The sequence below is a fragment of the Blastomyces gilchristii genome (genome assembly GCF_000003855.2).
Source record: "Blastomyces gilchristii SLH14081 genomic scaffold supercont1.3, whole genome shotgun sequence".
In the NCBI taxonomy this organism is placed as follows: domain Eukaryota; kingdom Fungi; phylum Ascomycota; class Eurotiomycetes; order Onygenales; family Ajellomycetaceae; genus Blastomyces; species Blastomyces gilchristii.
Window position 1 is genome coordinate 4,537,456 of NW_003101680.1, and position 19,551 is coordinate 4,557,006.

At 47.2% G+C, this 19,551-nt stretch overlaps 6 protein-coding genes across 6 annotated transcripts; 3 read left to right on the forward strand and 3 right to left on the reverse strand.

Annotated features, from left to right (window-relative positions):
• The first annotated feature begins 11 nt into the window (after positions 1 to 11).
• BDBG_02486 (meiotically up-regulated 65 protein) lies at positions 12 to 2,199 on the forward strand. Its single transcript, XM_002627769.2, has 2 exons — positions 12 to 1,402; positions 1,506 to 2,199. Exons 1-2 carry the CDS (start codon positions 350 to 352, stop codon positions 1,812 to 1,814), a joined length of 1,362 nt encoding a protein of 453 aa, XP_002627815.1. The 5' UTR covers positions 12 to 349; the 3' UTR covers positions 1,815 to 2,199.
• Position 2,200: 1 nt separating this feature from the next.
• Positions 2,201 to 5,685, forward strand: BDBG_02487 (uncharacterized protein). Its single transcript, XM_002627770.2, has one exon. The coding sequence runs from the start codon at positions 2,285 to 2,287 to the stop codon at positions 5,165 to 5,167; it is 2,883 nt and encodes a 960-aa protein (XP_002627816.2). The 5' UTR covers positions 2,201 to 2,284; the 3' UTR covers positions 5,168 to 5,685.
• On the reverse strand, positions 4,565 to 7,776 carry BDBG_02488 (ribosomal-protein-alanine N-acetyltransferase). Its single transcript, XM_002627771.2, has 4 exons — positions 7,551 to 7,776; positions 6,506 to 7,420; positions 6,202 to 6,384; positions 4,565 to 6,060 (listed from the first exon to the last, which is right to left on the reverse strand). Exons 2-4 carry the CDS (start codon positions 6,689 to 6,691, stop codon positions 5,821 to 5,823), a joined length of 609 nt encoding a protein of 202 aa, XP_002627817.1. The 5' UTR covers positions 6,692 to 7,420; positions 7,551 to 7,776; the 3' UTR covers positions 4,565 to 5,820.
• On the forward strand, positions 6,753 to 9,737 carry BDBG_02489 (phospholipid:diacylglycerol acyltransferase). Its single transcript, XM_002627772.2, has 3 exons — positions 6,753 to 7,473; positions 7,578 to 8,982; positions 9,098 to 9,737. Exons 1-3 carry the CDS (start codon positions 7,081 to 7,083, stop codon positions 9,241 to 9,243), a joined length of 1,944 nt encoding a protein of 647 aa, XP_002627818.1. The 5' UTR covers positions 6,753 to 7,080; the 3' UTR covers positions 9,244 to 9,737.
• Positions 9,738 to 10,525: 788 nt separating this feature from the next.
• Positions 10,526 to 11,621, reverse strand: BDBG_02490 (uncharacterized protein; the record flags this gene model as incomplete). Its single annotated transcript, XM_002627773.2, has 2 exons — positions 10,526 to 10,952; positions 11,200 to 11,621. 2 exons carry the CDS (start codon positions 11,619 to 11,621, stop codon positions 10,526 to 10,528), a joined length of 849 nt encoding a protein of 282 aa, XP_002627819.2.
• A 298-nt stretch (positions 11,622 to 11,919) lies between these two features.
• Positions 11,920 to 17,884, reverse strand: BDBG_02491 (aureobasidin resistance protein Aur1). Its single transcript, XM_002627774.2, has 3 exons — positions 17,411 to 17,884; positions 15,227 to 17,338; positions 11,920 to 15,088 (listed from the first exon to the last, which is right to left on the reverse strand). The coding sequence occupies exons 2-3, from the start codon at positions 15,658 to 15,660 to the stop codon at positions 14,206 to 14,208; spliced, it is 1,317 nt and encodes a 438-aa protein (XP_002627820.1). The 5' UTR covers positions 15,661 to 17,338; positions 17,411 to 17,884; the 3' UTR covers positions 11,920 to 14,205.
• Between the last annotated feature and the right edge of the window lie 1,667 nt (positions 17,885 to 19,551).

Consider the following 19,551-nt stretch of genomic DNA (forward strand, 5'->3'; position numbering starts at 1 on the left):
ATAATAACCATGTGAAAACGAAAAACATCACTCACACCTTTCAAGCTTCTAGCCTCACCACGAAGACAGGGATGAAGAAGAAAAGGAAAAGCTCTGAGTATATATTTAAATTCAACGCCTTTTAGAGTTCTTTTTGTCTCTCTCCTACTAATAGATCATATTGAAGGAGCTCTCTTAGCAGCCCGCGACTGCTCTACAACCGTGGAAGTCCTCCACAAGTATGGGTTCGGCTTCCACGCTTCCTCCTACTTTTCCTGACACTACTACTACCTATTCCTAATACTCGCTATAAAACCCGCCGCATACTATACTTGGGTTTCCATCCTCAGCGTATCAGCCTAACTATCAAATGTCGACTGTGCCTGGGATTTCCCTTATCGACAATACGTCTACAACAACCTCGGTTGAGCGGACACCCTCCAGGAACGTTGGCCTTGAACAAAGCCCCTCAACCGGCTCGCGCACGGCTACGGCGTTAACGAAGAAGTTGAGAAAGGGTTCCATGAAGGATAGCCTAGCGCGGAGGAAATATGCAAAGTATCAGCAGAATCGATACAATACCGGCGATGGCACCGATTCCATCGACGGGGACAGCGAGGCCCGACATAGTCGGGAGCCATCGCTGTCGCAACGAGGCTCTGCCGATATGGGAATGGAACATTGGCGTTCCGGAAATACTACAAAGCTTGGTAAACAAATTGCCACTGATGTCTCATCGGAGGTCGCAGCTGTATCATCACAAGCCAGGCAGCACCCTGGGGCTAGCGAAAAGAGCGCGATTGACGTGTTGTACGAGAATCAGCGGGGCTGGTGGTTCTTCGGGATACCCCTATACTCAGCAAAGTCCCTTTTGAACCTCGATCCGTCTGCTTGGCTGACCCGCAACTTCGAGGTTAGCCCCGTAAACATTACCAATGCGCAGGTGCCGGACCCTAGCTGGGAATGGGCGTGGGATACCTGGTACATAGATATGTCCTATGACGTTGATGAGGCTGGGTGGCAGTATTCCTTCTCCTTTTCGTCGCGCTTTGCATGGCATGGTACGCATCCGTGGTATCACTGCTTTGTACGACGCAGAAGATGGCTGAGGAAAAGAGTTAAGAAGACATACATTGGCCCCGAGGAAGACATCGCTGTAGGAAAGGCATGCGCGCCGAATTGGGGTTCCTTTGCGGTTAGTTCGTCCCGGGCACCGAGCGCTGAACCTGAGAGTCGGCGAGGAAGACGGCGCGCTGTTTCGACTGTTAGCGCGAGAGCGGAGGACTTTGTTCCCGAAGATATCACCAATATCGGTACGCTGTTAAGCGCAATGAGGTGGGCTGCGTTGGATAGGGACAAAATCCTCGCCGTTCAGCATTTTGTGAAATATGCGGACGAGGAATTATGTTTACTTTCGGAAAAGGTAAGAGCTCCGAGTGTTTCTATTGTCTTCCTGCACACTAAAATTTTCTTGTTCTTATTCTTGTTTCAAATGTAATGACGAAGGTATTTACCTCAATTTACAGATGCCCGAGGTTTTATCCACTTTAGTATACCATACTTCTCGCCGGCAGCTATTGTACTACATACGACACACTATCGAGACCATCCCCGCGGATTCTGAAGGCGTTCAGAAACGAAGACGAGACAGCCTTGTCAAAATCATTGAGGATGGGCGGCTGACAGACCTAGAGTTCTGGAAGGATGAAAAGGTGCTGACTCGAGAAAAGGGGAATGGTTCTGGTGACAGAGGAGGTAGTGAGCGGGCTGATCAATTATCTTCTAGAAGGTCTAAAGGAAAGGCAGTTGTACGGAATATTGCGGATATGGAATAGGCTGGGGTTAGGAAGACGCGAGACTGTTCTTCAGGATTTAATTTTGCGACCCCCTGACTATTTTCTTTTCCCGTTCATATGCACTAATTTTAAGCACAGCCAGTCAAGCGATGTTCGCAAGGGGCGTTACAGGCGTCTACTAGATAGCTTTATTCATGGAGACAACTTGTTACAAACCTCTCCTTTACACGTAACTATCCTTTCCTTTATGCCCTCCAGTTGCTTCGTTAAGAGGCTCTATATAGATCACCACGTGATTGATTGTTCGCCTAAACTTTCCGTTTCTCAGCTAGTTAGTTACTCTCTTGCCAGCTAGAAGAAAGTTTAGGCGAAAAAAATATCCCTAACGCGAGGTCCAAACTGATGAAACGTCTGCAAGGGAATATATCAGAAAAGCTTTAGTATGATATAGATATTTACTCCACACGAAGCCACGAACAACACGCCGGGTGTCACCCCGTTTGAGTCCAATGCTCCCCGGCGCCCGGCATGGTTTGAGACGGTTGTCTTTCTCCCAATCTCCCTTTGACCATGCTACCCCTTCCCGCAACGAACTTTTCTTACCTTTCCTATACCCGCGGGAGTCCTTCTCTGTACTGACCCAAGAGAGATATGTGCGACGTTCACTGTTCTCTCTGGCGGTGGGCAATAACCGGTTTAATGGGTCATCATCATCCAATTGTTGCAGACACACCAGCCTGAATCCTCACCGTACTACGAGAAAATATACCGCGCCGCCCTCGGCGTCGAATGTTTCGGATTCTACACACGCTAGCGAGTTAGGCAATCATGATAATGGTGGAGAGTCGAAGGAAATGGATACTGGCGCATCCAGCGTCCACGATACTTGCTCCACGGCTAGCGACGCATCGTCCGAGTCAAGCTCCGAGCAATCTATGGATGTATTCAAAGAAGTTGAGGCCATTGAATCCAACAGTAGTGGCATAGTCCGGCAAGTTCGCGCGGAGAAGTGGTGGAGGAAGCAATTGGAACGAGAACTAGCGGGTAAACCGCCGCTTAGGCAAAACAGGCTCTATTTGGAATGGACGGATATAATGAATGAGATCATGGCCCTGAGGCGCGATACGGCAAACATACCTGCTCCGTCATATGCTAAAACTATATACTTGTCCGAACCGGAGGTCGTCGCTCTGGCTGGTGATGAGAGGGAGAACGTGTGGGATATCAGGGTGTTGAGCGGGTGCCGTGTCCACATACTGCCACGAGAACGCGAATCTCGGGATTCCACGCGCAAGGTGGTCCTTACAGGCTCTCCGGAAGCTGTTAGACTAGCCGAGGAGGAGATTAGATCGGCCATCGAAATGGTCCATGAAGCTGACGGTAGTGTGCAGCCTGACTCTCTACCTCTCTTTGTGACTGCTCATGATTGGAAGCAGGAACAAGGGATGGATACTCCAACGATCCGATCGGTCTGGACACATAATGTGCCATTGATAGCGGAAGGGAAAAGATCAAGAATCCCCGTCCGAGCAGATGCTTTCCGAAAGCCCGAGAAGTGGACTATCAAGAGTTTTGGCGACTATCTCGAATCACTTACGAATCTCGCTTTCTCAACTTCTATTCATAACTTGTTGTATTCGGATGGACAGCTAAACCGAGATATGATCATTGATATAATACGGGAGCTTTTCACGAGTCCAGACATGCAACAGTTTCTGTCCACTAGAGCAGTGAATTCTGTCATTTTCTATTGCTACCGATACCCCCAATATCTACCAGTACTTTTATCTCTATTCCCGAATTTTGAGCACCTGATGACGACTAGGACTTTTAACGCCTTGCTCACGGGCTGCTCTAAGAGCCATGACCTAAACAGGTTTCGTTATCTCATCTCCCTGATGAAGCGATGCGGGGTTAAACCGAATGGTGTGGAGTGGGTAGCTTTTATTGACACTATTCTGTCAACCGGTGTGAGGCAAAAAGTGGTCGCGCGCCTGCGCAAGGAGAGACTTCTGGATAATGAGCGTATCCTTCGTCGTCTCGTATACCGGATCATTCCAGACTCGTTCACTTCACATTTAGACAGTGGCCAGTCCGTTAAGGACTATATTGCAGTGATGGATAAAAGATACGGAAAGAACTGGATATGTACCGACTCAATAACACATATGCTCGGCGTAACTGTGCGTTTACACAATACCGAAGCAGCTCGCGAGATTATGCAGTTCTGCAAGCAATCGCGGCTAAAGCTGGATGTCCAGGGCATGAATTACTGCCTTGCGGTGCATCTCAATAAAAAGCAGTACTCAGAAACAATCGCCGTCTATTTGGATCTTATCAGCAAGTACCGTCGGCTCCGAGCAAATAACGAAACTATCCGAATTCTCTTCAGCGCCGCATGGCAGGCTAGACACTACAACACCTGCCGTGTCATTTGGGCCTATGCCTGTTTCTGGGGCTTCACAACCAGCAGCATGAAACACATGGTCCTATTCTCCCTCCTCCGAAACACAGTACCCACAATGGGCGACGAAGCGAGGCAAGACTGGCTTAAAAAGGCCGGCAAGGCCATTGCTGGAATTAATCCTATTATGTCTGAACTTGATTCTCGTTTTGACGTCCTTAGAAACGCACCACGTACTCCTGCTCAAGAAATGCTGGGGAGCGATAGCGTTATGTCCTTGTTGACAGAGTATCAACCCGCCGGTGAACTGCGGAGCCGGCAGCGGAACCTTGCCCTCTGGATCATCCACGGGGACTTCCTCGCGGCGTGGCGTTATAAGCCGCGGGTAAAGTTCGAGGAAATGATGTGGGAGGCTAATATGCTTGATATGGCGTGGTGGGCAGAGGGTCACGCTAGAAATATGTCGGTTACGGAAATTGTTAGAGACGTGATCAGAATTCCCGTGGATGAGAAGAACAGGTGGAAGAAAAGGACGAAGGAATATGGTAACGAGCAATTGGAGGATGAAATAAGAGAGGAGCAACAACAGCGACAAGAAGAAGAAGACAAAGAAGAAGAAGAAGAAGAATTGGATCAGCAACCACAGGAGCCAGAGCAAGGGCCAGAAGGACGTTTAGAAGGCCGGCCAGAAGGACGGCCGGAACAAGTGCTGGAAGGAATACTAGAACGAGAACTAGAACGGAACCTAGAACAAGAACAACGACGACGACGGCAACAGCAAGATATAAAGGGGAAAGAAGAGGAGACGGGAGAGGGTGTTAACAAAGACGCAACCATTGTTTCTAATGCAAGATCTGCTCAGCCTGAGCTACAGTTGGAGCACACGGGACATAAAGAGGGATGGATGGGAGGGTCGGTTTCAATAGACGAAGTTAAGGAAATGTTTGAGAGAAAGGGTATCTCCTGGAAAGGGCCAGGCAGCCCTTGAATGCTTACGAGTGACCTCGGCCTGTTATATTCTGCTTTATATGTATTTATATAGATCCCCAACACCATCTGTATATCGCTTCTTCCACATCTTCATGATTCCCTCCCTCGCCTTTTTCCATCTATGTATTGTATTTTACCTTATATCTGACTTGTTCTCAAGTTTCTTGCAAACTACCCGACCGGACTCTGTTGGGGAACGGTGCACTGTTTTTGCATTGTCTGAATTACTATCTAACATCGATATTTCTCCAAAGATATTGCCTTGATCCTTGATCATGTTAATAGGATCATCAAACTGGGGGGTATCTAACAGTTTAAGTGAAATTAAACCTTCGCTCTCTATCTCCTATTGCCAACTCCTTTATGCAAAAAGTGCCTTGGATGCATCCCTGTGGTTTCTTCGGGTTGATAATCACGGCCACGCCCATTGGTGACTCACGGGGGATGCTGAGCCTTGTTCTGGATACTGGGTTTTAAGGGAAGGGATGGAGAAATGGACCTATCTATCATCCCCATTAATTCGCAGGCTTTTTGGAATCCACTGTTGAACCCTCGTGAGTCCTCCCTTGCGTAGGTCGGCTTCAGCGGCTTCCTCCGTCTCGCCAACCCATTTATCCCATAGCACATTGAAACTGAAATTGCACTGACTAATCAGCAAACGTGATGCCCCGGATGTTCCCCATTTTCTTGCATTGGTAGTCCGTCCGGATGACACCCATATGGATCGAAGGTGGTCGGAATGTACCCCACACCTTCCTTCAGATACAGTACGAGCCGGAAGGCAGAGTTGCCATTGAGATAGTAGCGGTGGAGTTTCTTGCTGCGCAGGAAGCCTAGACGCTCGTATAATTTCATAGCGGCGGTGTTGGTCGTTTCGGTTTCAAGGACGATCTAGATACGGAAGGATTGGATGTTAGTTGTCTGCTTGTGCTGGGAGGGATACCTCCGGCATTGTTGGAGCTGCCGCTCGAGTAGGACGAAACTTATGGTTGTTGGCGGGATAGCAAGGGAGCGGGAAAGAAATAGACATACCTCATCCGCATCTCTCGCAATCATGGCATCGATAGCCATGCATACGAGCTTCGTCGCGATGCCTTTGCCTCTATATTCTTCCCGAACGGCTAACATGGCGATATACCCGCGCAGAGGCCCGCCGCGATGCGGTTCGAGTTTTGATACGACAACCCCAATCAGATTGTCCTTTTCGTCCATTGCCTGTATATATAGTAAACGTGGTATTAGCTGAATGTATATATATATAGAGCTCTGGATTTCGTATGCGGGAGGCAAGGGTGCCTGGAGCGGGGTAATCTGAAATGCAACTTGGAACTTTTACCATGTAGCAGAGATCACCCCACTGATAGAGGAAATAGCGATAGACATAGATGCTGTACGGCTCCGAGAGATCCTTGGATATTAACTGGCGCATTGCAGAGACATATTCGTTCTCCTTGTCGCTTTCATACTGGATATAGCGGAGGTCTCCAGCGGAGGAGGGCGGGGATGCCGCAGTGTCGGCCATGGTGGATGTGGCAGGATCAGCGTTGCGATATCATGAGCAGCCCTCTTTTGTCGACTTTTTCTTTCGAGTTCGTCCAATTGGCACTCACTCCCATGTCGGTGATACGAAACCTGTCTCTCGGTGGTTGGGGTGGGGGATGTTTTTACACTCACTAGCTGGCGTTTCCACTCCCGATATTTATTTATAATATTTAGCTCTGGCCAACCCTTTCCAGCTCTTTTTTCCCCTTCCCTGATACATACACACCAAGCTCCAACTTTTCCCATGTGATTCTCCGTCTGTAATGACGGGCACTTTCGCCCAGTCGACGACATCCTTTATATCTATATATATATATATCTATAAGCTTCTGAAACAGCAGCAGAGAGAGATCTCTCCAATACTTCGCCATGTCGGGCCTGCGCCGTCGATTTGGGCAGATCTTCTCGACCTCTCCCCCGAGCTCTACATCCGAGATACCCGCCATCTCTACCCCAGACGACAGCAACAATAATGACGGTAATACCAACAGTAGCAGCAGCAATATCCTTTTGGCGCACAAGGATGGAGAGCAGCTTCATTTAGAAACGGACTTGAAGCTGCACCAAATCCCCGTGAAGCGGAGGAGCAAGCGGCGCAATGGGTTGATATTCGGACTCGGAGGCGTCTTTGGAATATTCTTGGCTCTTTTTTTCGCAAATCAGAATGAGGTTATTAGCTTGGATGCGCTGATGGACCTAAATTTGGATTCTTTGATTGATGTTATGCCCGCAGGCATTATCAGGGACGCAAGTCAATTTTCGGTATGCTCGACCTCTCAGAGTTTTCTTCTACCTCTACTTGTACTTTTTGGAAAACAAACACCGAAACTAGAACTAACTTATAATATTTTTCCTTCTTCGCCTAGCAAACGGAACGCGCAGCTGTTAGCTATGATGCTTTCTCGGTTGGTCTCGGCCTCAAGGCCCAGGGCATAGTAGCAAAGCACCCGGTCATTATGATTCCTGGGGTCATATCAACAGGGTTAGAGAGTTGGGGAACGGACGAAAAGTCAAGACAATATTTCAGAAAAAGATTATGGGGAAGTTGGAGTATGATGCGAGCGCTCGTCCTCGACAAGGCCGGTTGGAAAAACCACATTATGCTGGATAAGTTCACGGGCCTAGATCCCCCCGGTATTAAACTCCGCGCCGCGCAGGGGTTTGATGCAACAGACTTTTTCATAACGGGATACTGGATCTGGAACAAAATTTTGGAAAATCTAGCCACTATTGGCTATGACCCGATTAATGCGTTCTCCGCTGCTTATGACTGGCGCCTTGCCTATCTCAACCTTGAAATGCGCGACCACTATTTTAGCAGACTCAAGACCTACATAGAGACGGCCGTGAAGCTTTCGGATAAGAAGGTCGTGCTTGTTTCCCACAGTATGGGCTCGCAAGTTGCCATGTTCTTCTTCAAATGGGTTGAGAGTCCGGAACATGGAAATGGAGGAGCTGACTGGGTAGAGACCTACGTCGATTCGTGGATTAATATCAGCGGCTGTATGCTGGGAGCTTCAAAGGGAGTTCCAGCCATTCTGTCAGGAGAAATGAAAGACACCGCCCAACTTAACGCATTTGCGGTCTACGGACTCGAAAAATTTCTTTCCAAGGGGGAGAGAGCGGAGCTTTTCCGCGCGATACCTGGCATATCAAGCATGCTCCCCAAAGGCGGGGAGGCGGTTTGGGGCAACAATACCTGGGCTCCAGATGACCAAGAAGATCAACCCTTTACATTTGGCAACATGCTTAATTTCAAGGAGACGAATTCGTCAGACACGCAACAGAACCTGACTGCTAAGACCAGCCTGCCGTTCCTCTTCAAACACACGGAGCAATGGTACCGCGACCAGGTCCTCCAGAATTACTCCCATGGTGTCGCCCATACGACGGAGGAGGTCGAAGCGAACGAAAAGGACCCGCGCACGTGGTTAAACCCGCTGGAAGCACGCTTACCCCTCGCCCCCAACCTGAAGATCTATTGCTTCTACGGGGTGGGCAAACTCACGGAACGTAGCTACTTTTACCACGATGATACCGATCCGCTCTCGAAGCTCAATGTCAGCATCGACACAACAGTGACGAACGGGATCATAGATCGTGGGGTGGTCATGAGCGAGGGAGATGGCACTGTCAACTTGCTCAGTTTGGGATATATGTGTGCGAAAGGGTGGGGGATTAAACGATATAACCCCGCGGGCGCGAAGGTGAAAGTGTATGAGATGCCTCATGAGCCTGATCGTTTCTCACCTCGAGGAGGGCCCAACACAGGTACTTTTTCTTGTTCTTTTTTTTTTTTTCCTCCTTTCTTTCACGTTCTATCCCCCCGTTTTCGTCCAATACTACTTCACCGTTTTGCACCCCATTTTTAACTCTATACATCTAGGCGACCACGTCGATATTCTTGGGCGGTCCTTGCTCAATGATCTAGTTCTTCGCGTCGCAGGGGGCAGAGGCGACATGATCGAAGAGAACTACGTGTCACGAATAAGAGAGTATTCCGACCGCGTCAAGGTTTACGAAGAAGAATGAAGAAGTAAAACGAAAAAGTGCAGTAATTATACCTTACATTAATACCCCTCTGTGTATAAAAAGAAAACGAATTTCCTTCCCTTTCTCTATTCCCAAGGACGGCTTTTCCCTGGTGTCTTTGCCTACCTCCACATCCTCTCTATCCATATCTTTTCCTATTATTTTCTCCCTTTTGCTCTATTGGAAAGACTCCTGTGGAACGCATTGCATTCTCACTTTTTTTCCTTTCTTTTCTTTTCTTTTTTCCCCCCCCTTTTGGATTCCATCGTATATACCACTTCCGTTGTACCCGTTATACTTTGCTTTATACCACCCTCCTGTACATCCTGCATTGTTGTCGATGACAAACAGCGGTGTTTTTGCCCGTGGTTCTCCTTGTACAATGTTGGCCTTTTTGTATCCGGCCTGCTTCTTTTCTTTCTTTCTTTCTTTCTTTCTTTCTTTCTTTTTCTTTTTTCTCTTCTTTCTTCTTTCTTCTTTTTTCTCTTTTTTCTTCTTTCTTCTTTTTTCTTTTTTCTTTTTTCTTATCAGATCTGCTTTGTCATGCAGCCGCAGATATCTCACCTGAGAGAGAAATTCTGCTTAAAAGTCAGAAGACTTGAAAGGAAGAGAGGGAGAGACCTTGAATATGAAAAATATATTACGATAAATAAATATTTAACTATGGCAGTGTAGATTGGTAAACACAAGATATCAAAACAGGCACACGCAAGGAAACACTTCCAAACTCTCGCTCTGAATAAAAAAAAAAAGTGAAGTAAAGAAAAGAAAAGAAAAAGGAAAAAGTCGCTGAAGTGTGTTTGTATCCTTCGAGTGGGATGGACAGTTCCCGATACAAATTGAAGAAAATCCCTGAGAGCCCCTTTCACTTCCTACATGAATAGGGGTCGGTGCAGAGTTGATACGCGGATAAGGCGAACCTTTGAATTTGAATCAAAAACAAACAATCTAAAACGCTCTCCAAGCAAATAAACTCTCAAGATCAATATGGACATGTAGGTATCAAGACAGCGAGACGTAGACGGCATGTAAATGAAAAATAAAATAAAAATGGCCAAACCAAATGTAAGTTGAAAATAGCCACAGCATGATATTCTTCCTTTAGATTCCTACTCGAATCTCTCTGCACAGAACATCAATGGCAACAAGGAAAATGCCGATGGTGCCAACCTAACCGCTCAGGTTACTCCTCATTCCATCCATCGCAATGAACCTCACAGTTTATCAGCCTCGTTTTCTCCATTTATTTTTTCATTCGGCATCGACACAGTGATATCTACACCTAATGTGGCAGGCGACACTTGCCTTTCGTAGCAGACTCACCACTTGATGTCACGCAGTCCAAGCAGACACCACACATTCCCGCCGTCAATTGATGCAACTCCAGCCACAGCGATGACTTAAAGTCCCCATTAACAGGACGTGGATTATCCCAGTATCTTTTGGCGGCGTATGTACATGTACCTGGGGTTGCCCCGAATCCGGCATGCCGAACGCCTTGCTGCCAAGGAAAAGGCAACCGGGGCTCCGCATATGCGAATCTCAGATAGTTTGGTGCAGGTCTCTGCGACGCTGAATTTCTGTGATGCGATCGTAAGTGGCCACAGGCCAGACCTGCTGAGTGCTTTGCGAATTCTGAGGATGAACTGGGCTCTGCCGGCACATCGTCTGTTCTGAATGTCCCCGATGGCTTTTTCCCACTCATGGACCTGGGGAAACTAATTCTGCATTCCTTGCTTTGAATTCCACTGGAAAAACGTAGGTGATGACAAAAAAGTGGTTTTCTTTTCCGTGGTTTGTGAGTGAAATGGGGGTAGGGCGCGGGTAATTAGGAAGATCCAGCCAGGTACTACTTACCGAGGATGTTCCCCCTAACGAGAATATGCTCAGGGAATTTATGGAAGTCGGTAGCAGGATATTTGGGTAGTATAGCCTTGGATATTTTGCCTAATGCACCTGGTAGATAGATCCATAATATATGAGAAATACAGAATCTCGAGGCTCTTTTCGAAGGTCATTCCGTCCCGCTCTAGCGCTTCAAGATGCCCCTGGAGCCATACGCCTGTAAATGGAAACAGGGGCTTCTCGCAGCAGTATTTGTCTGCTACGACTGCGAGATCGAGCAACTGAGAGGGCGTACGCTTTGTAGGGATCGCCTGAATTTTATGATGGAGAACACGAAACAGAAGTATCAATGCGTTGGCATCGTCGTCAAACAGCTGGATCACACAGACATTTTCCCCAGGGGCAAGAATTCGGCTCAGCCCGTTCGATACTTTCCTTCCAAGAGGAGTTGAGTTCGCGCGGTCGAATCGGTTGGGCGCCTCACAGAGCGTGTCGGATGAAACCTGAAGGTACAATTTCGTATTCTCTGGCATTTTGCGAATCTCCAAACAAATCTCGCTGTTGGTGTGGCAATCTGGATGACCTGAGGTTCTTTCTTCCATCCCATCACCGGATGTAGATGGCAGGGAAAGAGGTGTACAAAAGGTCAAACAGGATTGATAATAAAAAACAGAAGAAGAGAGAGTTTAATAATAAGCTCTGATATCTCAACAGAAGTTGAAAACATATAATTAACTTAAGAGAAAAAGATTATACGCAGTAGATGAAAAGTGAAGAGTCTAATAATAAGAGACTGAGTAGAGCTCTCTTTTCATTGATCAGTGTAGTTGTCAGTAAAAGTGAGAAGAATATGTTAATATTATAGTGTTGTATAGATAGATCTTCACTGAGCTCACTTCACATCAGTAATACTATAACAGACTAGATCAGCAGAATATCAACATGTTGTTACGTTGAAATGGAGGCACTTCTCAATTGTGTGTCAATGTTAATGATCTGACAGAATGTTGGATGTACTGCATCCTGAGCCCCTTTCCAACACTGAGGATGCATTGCTTTTCAACGCGAGAAGAGGATGGTAGTAGTAGTAGTATCATGGCCCGCATTGTTCATCCATCTAAATTTGAATGCCAGACATTGTTGAATAAGCCCCCACTTGTCTCTCCGCAGCGGTAGACGTCCGCTCGTACTATGTATGGATAGGGTATGATTTGGCCAAATATAAGATATCCATCCATACGAATAGCGGGGCGTCACTTTGAGCAAAAGCGGAAGCAAAGCAACCTCAGAATATGCCGGCAGACGGTCCTGACCAAATCTGCTCGCGGTACAGATTTTCGAAGGCATCCAACCCCCCTCTTACGACACGATGGAAGAGAAGGAAGGGATGGTTGGTGGTGGTTAGGAGAAGAAATAATGGACGTCATTATTAATTGGTTAAATTATATGTCAATATCCGTGTGGAAATAAGAATCCCCGACCCGACCAACAGCAGCGACGAGGAAACGGAGAGAAAAAAGAAAACCACGGAAAATAAAACAAGCAAAGAAGAAAAATTTGTTCATCATCGTCATCAGCACATACGCTGCGTAGTCGCACCTTAAAAAGAAAAAAAAAAAAAAAACTCCCCTTTCTCCTGATTTCTGCTAGCTTTTGTGTGGTGTGGTGTGGCCGTCTCCCTCAAAGCGCCACACACCCCGTCATATTCATATAAAGCCCTTCCGGCCTAGCTTGCTCTTCATTGCAGCAAAAAGGAGAAAAAGAAATTACATCTTGCTTGATCCGAGTGTTTTGCTCCACGCGAAACATGACAAACGTGAAGAATAGGAGGGACCCGCAAAAATAACAAACACCTGCTCAACTGCCCGCTCACTGCCCATTGCACATTTATCGCCCATTGCCAACCTGCTCGTCATCACAACCACAGTGGAGGAGAAAAGATAAGGGCATGTACAAGAGTATCTTGCTCGGCTGGTACGGGGAATTTGCCGAAAACAATAATAGCCTTGCATGGAATGGGAAATGGGAGTAGGGCGGTGCTAGCTCGCATAATAAGCAAACAACAAACGAATGTATATCCCATGAGGTGAAGGCGGAACCCCGTCAAATGCAAAATCAAGTGCCACCTCAACTAGAAAAAAAAAAAAAAAGGCAGAAAAACTTTAACAGGTTTAAAACAATCTCTATATGCTCATGGTTGATGCAAACGATCGAAAAGAAGAAAAACGAATGGAAGGGAAAATAACTAGGGATTAAGGGGAAATAAAAAAATAAATTGCGGAAAAATTTCAATGAGCTATAATAAGCCCTCTCTTCTTTGTCCGCATATCCGCATCCCCCGCCGCCATACCGACTCTAGTTTGTACAGTACACACAAGTCCAACACCCATCCATGAGCGTAACGAACGTAATGCAAGGTTGAAAAAAAAAATGGTTCGCGCCATAACAATTATTTTTACTTCCGTGGATGTCCTAGTCGGACAATTTCAAAGCGCCCTTGCAGGAAAATGACAATCACGGAGAGAAAAAAAAAACAGCCTCCGCCAAATCCAACGTGACGGTCTTCCGAGTTATACCACAGTCTGTTTGAAGGATCCGATTTCCTTCAGGGGACATGGTGGAAGGTGAACCGCAGATCGTGCGCGTGAGAGGAGAATCGTGCCTGGGTGCTAGATAATGATACCCGAAAAGCGAGGACCCTAAAAATGCTATGACCAAAAAGGACCAGGGGCATATTTATTGGGAAACGAAAAATTCTCCGTTATAGGTCCGACGATCTATTGGTTCAGCTGGCTGAGCATGTGACCGGTAAACAAGGGCAACTAATTATCCGAGGGGTGATCATAGTAGGACTGATGGTAAAAATCCATGGAGGTGCTGTTGAGAAGCGAAGATAAGAAGGAAAAGAGGTATCCAAAATCATTAAAGTTAAGTATGTCTTTCGAAAAGTAAGTCGCTCAAAGCAGAAATAACAGGAGGGCTCCAGAATATGCCGTGAGTCATTAATATAAATCCGCTATTACTTCAAAATGCTGTTGTGTTCTCGACAGGGGGGCGTTGCCAAGTATTGGTGGGTTTTTTTCGGGAAAGAGGATCATCGGAATGTGATTTTAAATATTAGCGACCTGCTTCGAGGTCTGAGTTGGCACCCAAGGTCTCGCCATCCCAGAGGGATTGAGCTTCATCCACAGGGCTAAGAGATCCGGAAGATATGGAGGAAGACGATCCTACGGTCCATTCATCGGAATCGATGTGTAAATCGCCATGGAAGTTTGCCAAGTCATAACCATGGTCGACTGGCGATTCTCCAACCTCCACATAATCATAGTCCCACCGGAACATCTTATCAGGCTGGACTCGTGGTATGAATTTGGACTTGGCAAAGTAAAACGAAACGGCAGCTAGGAAACCGCCACCAATGAGATCCACTGCGTAATGATGCGAAAGATACATCGTGGACCACCACAGCCAGGCGGTATACATGATAAAGGCGGGTCGAAGCTTGGGAAATATAAGGCTCAAAAATAGAGACTCGAGGGTCGCGTTCCCGGCATGCAGAGAAGGGAAGGCACCAAACGGCACAGGCGATGCCGTAAAACCAGATGTATATATATCGATACCGAAAAGTTCATCAATCCGGGCCAATCCACCAGGTGATCCTGGTATTCCGTAATGTGCAGGAGCTAGTCCATATAGGTTCTCGTACCATGGAGGTGAGCACGGGAATAAAAATTGTATGGTGACGGCAGAAATGCACATGAATCCAAATGTGCGGGCGAAAATTGGGGTCATTCCAGGGGGTCCGAAGATAAATATTATAATGGAGCATATAGCGGGAGCCGCGTAGTGCATAATGCCGTATGGAACCCATGCTAATATGTCTAGGAAAGTATTCTGACGGGCAGAAAGAATATTGCTGAGATTGGCACCATAGAAGATATTTTCGAGTGCTGGAAGCACACGCACCCATATTGGCGGCCGCCAGTCGCTTGGAATAAATCTGTTTTAAAAGGTGTGGGATCGCGTCAGCTCGAATGCATCTCAATTGATACCATACATACACCATCGCCGCCGTCCTCAACGATAAAAGAAAAAAAGAAGTTTTTTTTTTTTTTTTTTTTCGGGGCAAGAAACATACTGGCAGGCATAGAAATAGATTAGCCAAGCAATAATAGGGAGAAATGGTAGGAAGAATTGGCAGCTGATCGGGAAAAGTAAAGACATTATCAACCCAAAGGCGACCAGGGTCTTGGCGAAGGGTCCAGGCGATTCAATGATGCAGAGAGAAAAGATGCCAACAAAGAGGAGTACGAGATATTGTCCATCATATACGCTCCACCGATGAGCCTGTAGAGTCTTCAGCGTGTCGAGGGGCGAGAAGGAGCTATTAAGGGAGGTTATCGATGAGGACGGAGACACGCGACTTCGTAGCTTTGACCGAAGTTTTCGGCGCACGCGGTGGGGGAGAAGCATTTGTATGGACCGCCATGGTATTACAATCTGAACTTTGCCGAAATAATTCTGCGAATTATCCTTCCATGATGGAAGCACAGGGTTCATGACGCCAGCCATTATGGAGAAAGGCGCCGGAGCAGTCGAGGGAACGGGTACAAAGTTGGATGGTATTTAGTCGAGAAGGGCCTAGGTAGGTAGCCAGGGCGAGCGATCTACGGGCGATTAAGCACGACGCAGAAGGCAGACGGCCAATCCGGGCAGCCTAGGAAGGAGCGTCAACGGCTGGCGAGGGACTATATAGCCCTGGGGAGCTGAAGGAAGGAGGAGGGAGTTCGAGGAAGTGAGGATCGCGGTGTGACCAATCAATCGACATCAGGGAGGGAAGGTTGACGCCGTATTGGCTGGGACAGGAGAAGAAGAGGAGAAGCACAGCAGGCTACTACTGACAATCAGGGCACGGGCGGAGAGGACGCGAGAGAGTGAGAGAGACGACATAAGGAAGAGAAGGAGAGAAAGAGAAGGGAAGGGGAAAAAGATGAGGTTTGACACTGGGTGAGAAAAGCGCCTGTGGCTAGCACGAGAGAGGATGAGGTTCGTTCGTTCTGTTCTGTGTACAGTGTATTGTATTTTTGGTATGGCGCGGGTACGGTACGGTGCACTGCGGCCGCTGGTTGGCCTAGCACGGGTTGGCGCAACATCTGTTGTACTCTGGTAGCGGGCTTGGTGCGGTATTTTACAATACCGGATACAACCATACCCAAGCCCGGCGGATGAGGCGGAATCACCGGAGCTCGGGGTCTTTTTTTTTTTTTTTTTTTTTTTGTTTTGTTTTTTCTTTATTTCCTTATCACTTTCTTGATATTCAGATGATATTTATTACTGATAACCTGCAACCTGCATACAAAACTGCTGTGTCTCCTTCTCAGTGCTACGAACGATGAGTTGCTGGACAGAAGCAGCACGATAATATCTATTTGTTCCCCAATCGCCAGCCAGCATTGAGGGCGGGCCCCTTGCAAGGCCTCGCCTCAGGAGTCAGGAGTCAGGACTCGGCACTCAAAAGCTCCTGTCTGGCGCCTCCGAGGAGACTAGAGAAAGCCGTCTCTGTGACGGGGGAGAGAAATGCGAGAACTAGGCCAGTCCCAGCAACCGGGAACGGCATTTTGGCGTCCATGCTCAAGCTACGGATCGAGGAGTGCGGGCTCGCTGGCACGGGATCTTTGTATTCCGTTTCGTTCTGTCTGACCAGGCGCCGAATCCAGCGCTGTCAGCAAGAGCTAGCAACCGCTAGCAAGGAGCTAAGTTAAATGAGCTGCTTGGCAATGCAAGCCGTGCGCCTCCTTGTGGCTTTACGCGAGTTGTGAATCTGTGATAGTTCTGACATTTTTATACTAGACGGACGTACAGGTTTAACCTCTCCGCTTCTATTTGTTCAGAAAAAGTTTTCATAAAAAACGACCCAAGCTGCAGATCCTGATATCAGCGCTATTATTTGCACGATGTGGGTACGGAGTACAGAACATCGCGAAAGGGAGCAAAGAGACCCCGATGGCCGTGCTCTAATGTCTATGTACGGAGGATGGATCCTCCGTATTCGCGTATCTTGCCGGGTTAGAAGGGTCCGGTACACATCTGGATATCTTTCTAGAGGTTAAGCAAAAGGAAAGTTGTCCTCCCTGAGTGCTTGTACTCCGTACAGAGTACTCCGTACAGAATATGTAGATGGGAAATGGGAAACCAGAAAAAGCACCCTTTCTGGATAAGGGCAGAAAATTTCGCGCAAAAATGAGTTAACCTAGAAAAAAAAAAAGCCAATTATTATAAAATAATGACGCCCGTGTCACTAAATCCATCCAGTAATACACACCTGTATAGGCCAATACAGACCTGTCTTCTACGTAATAATAATATACCGCTTCTTGTTGTAACTTATTTTATTGTTCTCACAGCTCGGTTGGTATGGAAGGGAGGAACGTGTGAAAGAGGAACATACGCTCCAACCTTTGATACTCGATGAATGGAGCAAAAAATCAAGTGACGATTCACGCATGATCTCATGACAACCTTTTGATAATGTTCCCTGTCTTGTTAGGATCGAGTTCTTGTCTCCACATCTCTAGTTACGGATTGCCCGGCTATGCAGTTACAAATCACACACAGGCTATTATTTTGCTGCAGCCCACAACGCGACACGACGAGACGGCGGACGACGACATGCGATGACCCAAAAGGGCAATTTCCTCGCATCCATGTCTTTGGTCGGTTTATCCGGGTTTCTCCCAGTTTACATCTGGTGGGTATTGTTCGGTGACTTGATAACCCAACTCAACTGACCAACTCCTTCATGAAACATCTACCTCCGAGTGGTGTTGGTGGGTAATAAATAATGGTTACTATGCATATTCATGTACAGTACATGTACAGTACATATCTGCGCTGTGCTGGTTATGCATATAGGCGGCATCTTGATGTTCCCCATCCTCTGGATATGGATATGCGGGGAGGTTCTGTGTATCTACGCAGCTATCACTATCAGATCACAAAAGGACTTCCATATGGGTATTTTGGCCTGTTCAGAACATGATTTACACACACCAACCACACGGCAGCAGCAGCAGCAGCAGCAGCATGTATAAGCAGGCCGACCGACCACAGGCAAGTCCCATGCAAATAGCGCATTGCATCTTTCCGGGGCGAGAATCTGCGCCGATGGTTGGGCACGTGCGCATCGATCCCAGCAAGCTCGACACATCGCCAGGCCCAAGAACAACCCTCCCCCCTCCGTTCTCTAGGCGCTGAGTCGGATTGGGGATTGAGGGAATATGGGTGCGCAGTTTGGATGGTCGGGATATACAGAGCGCGTACCCCGGACCGTTGCGAAAACTTACCCCGTATCTCCACCAGTGTCAAACAACCCTTGGAGAGCGCGGGGCCCTCAGAAGCCGATCAGGTCTCACTCAATCTACTTATTACTTAACGCAATGTTCCTTGGATAAGCCTCATGGATATTTCTTGCCCAGGTAACTAGGTTTCACCCATCTGATGCCTGGTCACTCACCGCCTTATGTATGTGCATCTACACCGTATGTAGAGCTCCCTTCCCCCCCTCTGCTCCGGCGGGGCAAAAAAGGAGCAAGAACTTTAAAACCTCGAATGAATCAGACAGCGATAAGCCGGGCATGTACACTTCAGTACGGATTTTTGCGTCCTTCTTATTTGCTCCTTAAAATAGGCTCTGGACTAAAACAGAGGAGGGGTAATTTAGCAGATCTACGGGCTGCAGCGATTTCGTTCTGACTTGAACATCACTATTGCGGGGTAAGTAGACTTTTGCTAGGATAAACTGATGAACTCCACCGACATCATACTACATATATAGATTATGTTTTTGCCTATTATTATACGCTCTTCCCAGGTACATGTACAGTACATGTCCATGCCCACGGGGTCGCCGGATAAGAGACGCCGAAAAAATACGGATGGAAATGCTTGCTCCAACGGATACCTCGGAGCAAAAAAAAAAAAAAAAAAAAGGTGCGATTTATCATCCGCTCCCTGGCGCGGGGGCTCTCCATCAGCGCACGCAGCAGCGATGGCAGTTCTTGGTAACTAGTTACATAGTATGCGTAGTTATGCTTAGGTATGCTGAATGTGCTCATCGTACAGTAGCAGAGGCTAATAAGAAGCTCGGCAACCGCGGTGAGCAGCACTCTTCTCCAGGCGGAGCATTATCAGAGACGTTTTTGCCGTGGTTGTTTGATATATATATATATATATATATCCAGATCGATGGTCATCAACATCAATATTCGGCTTCTCGGATCGCATGTCAATCAGGTACTTTAGTTGCTGGAGATCCTGTCTGTTTATCGATGCCCTATACAGTACCGGCCATACACATACATACCAGTTCATCTATGAATCTGACTCCTTAAATTTTCCAACTACCATTTCTTCATCATTTCTGCCGGGCATACATACATACAGCCTTAGTTACCTAGTCTTACC

Bases quoted from the DNA above. Each gene is read 5' to 3' on its own strand.
- BDBG_02486 (XM_002627769.2), top strand. From the start codon at position 350: ATGTCGACTGTGCCTGGGATTTCCCTTATCGACAATACGTCTACAACA. The intron at 1,403-1,505 runs GTAAGAGCTCCG...CTCAATTTACAG, and splicing joins TATGTTTACTTTCGGAAAAG to ATGCCCGAGGTTTTATCCAC.
- BDBG_02487 (XM_002627770.2), top strand. From the start codon at position 2,285: ATGCTCCCCGGCGCCCGGCATGGTTTGAGACGGTTGTCTTTCTCCCAA.
- BDBG_02488 (XM_002627771.2), bottom strand. From the start codon at position 6,691: ATGGCCGACACTGCGGCATCCCCGCCCTCCTCCGCTGGAGACCTCCGC. The intron at 6,385-6,505 runs GTAAAAGTTCCA...CTATATATACAG, and splicing joins GGGGTGATCTCTGCTACATG to GCAATGGACGAAAAGGACAA. The intron at 6,061-6,201 runs GTATGTCTATTT...TTCCGTATCTAG, and splicing joins TTGCGAGAGATGCGGATGAG to ATCGTCCTTGAAACCGAAAC.
- BDBG_02489 (XM_002627772.2), top strand. From the start codon at position 7,081: ATGTCGGGCCTGCGCCGTCGATTTGGGCAGATCTTCTCGACCTCTCCC. The intron at 7,474-7,577 runs GTATGCTCGACC...TTCTTCGCCTAG, and splicing joins GGGACGCAAGTCAATTTTCG to CAAACGGAACGCGCAGCTGT. The intron at 8,983-9,097 runs GTACTTTTTCTT...CTATACATCTAG, and splicing joins TCGAGGAGGGCCCAACACAG to GCGACCACGTCGATATTCTT.
- BDBG_02491 (XM_002627774.2), bottom strand. From the start codon at position 15,660: ATGGCTGGCGTCATGAACCCTGTGCTTCCATCATGGAAGGATAATTCG. The intron at 15,089-15,226 runs GTATGTTTCTTG...CTTTTAAAACAG, and splicing joins ATCTATTTCTATGCCTGCCA to ATTTATTCCAAGCGACTGGC.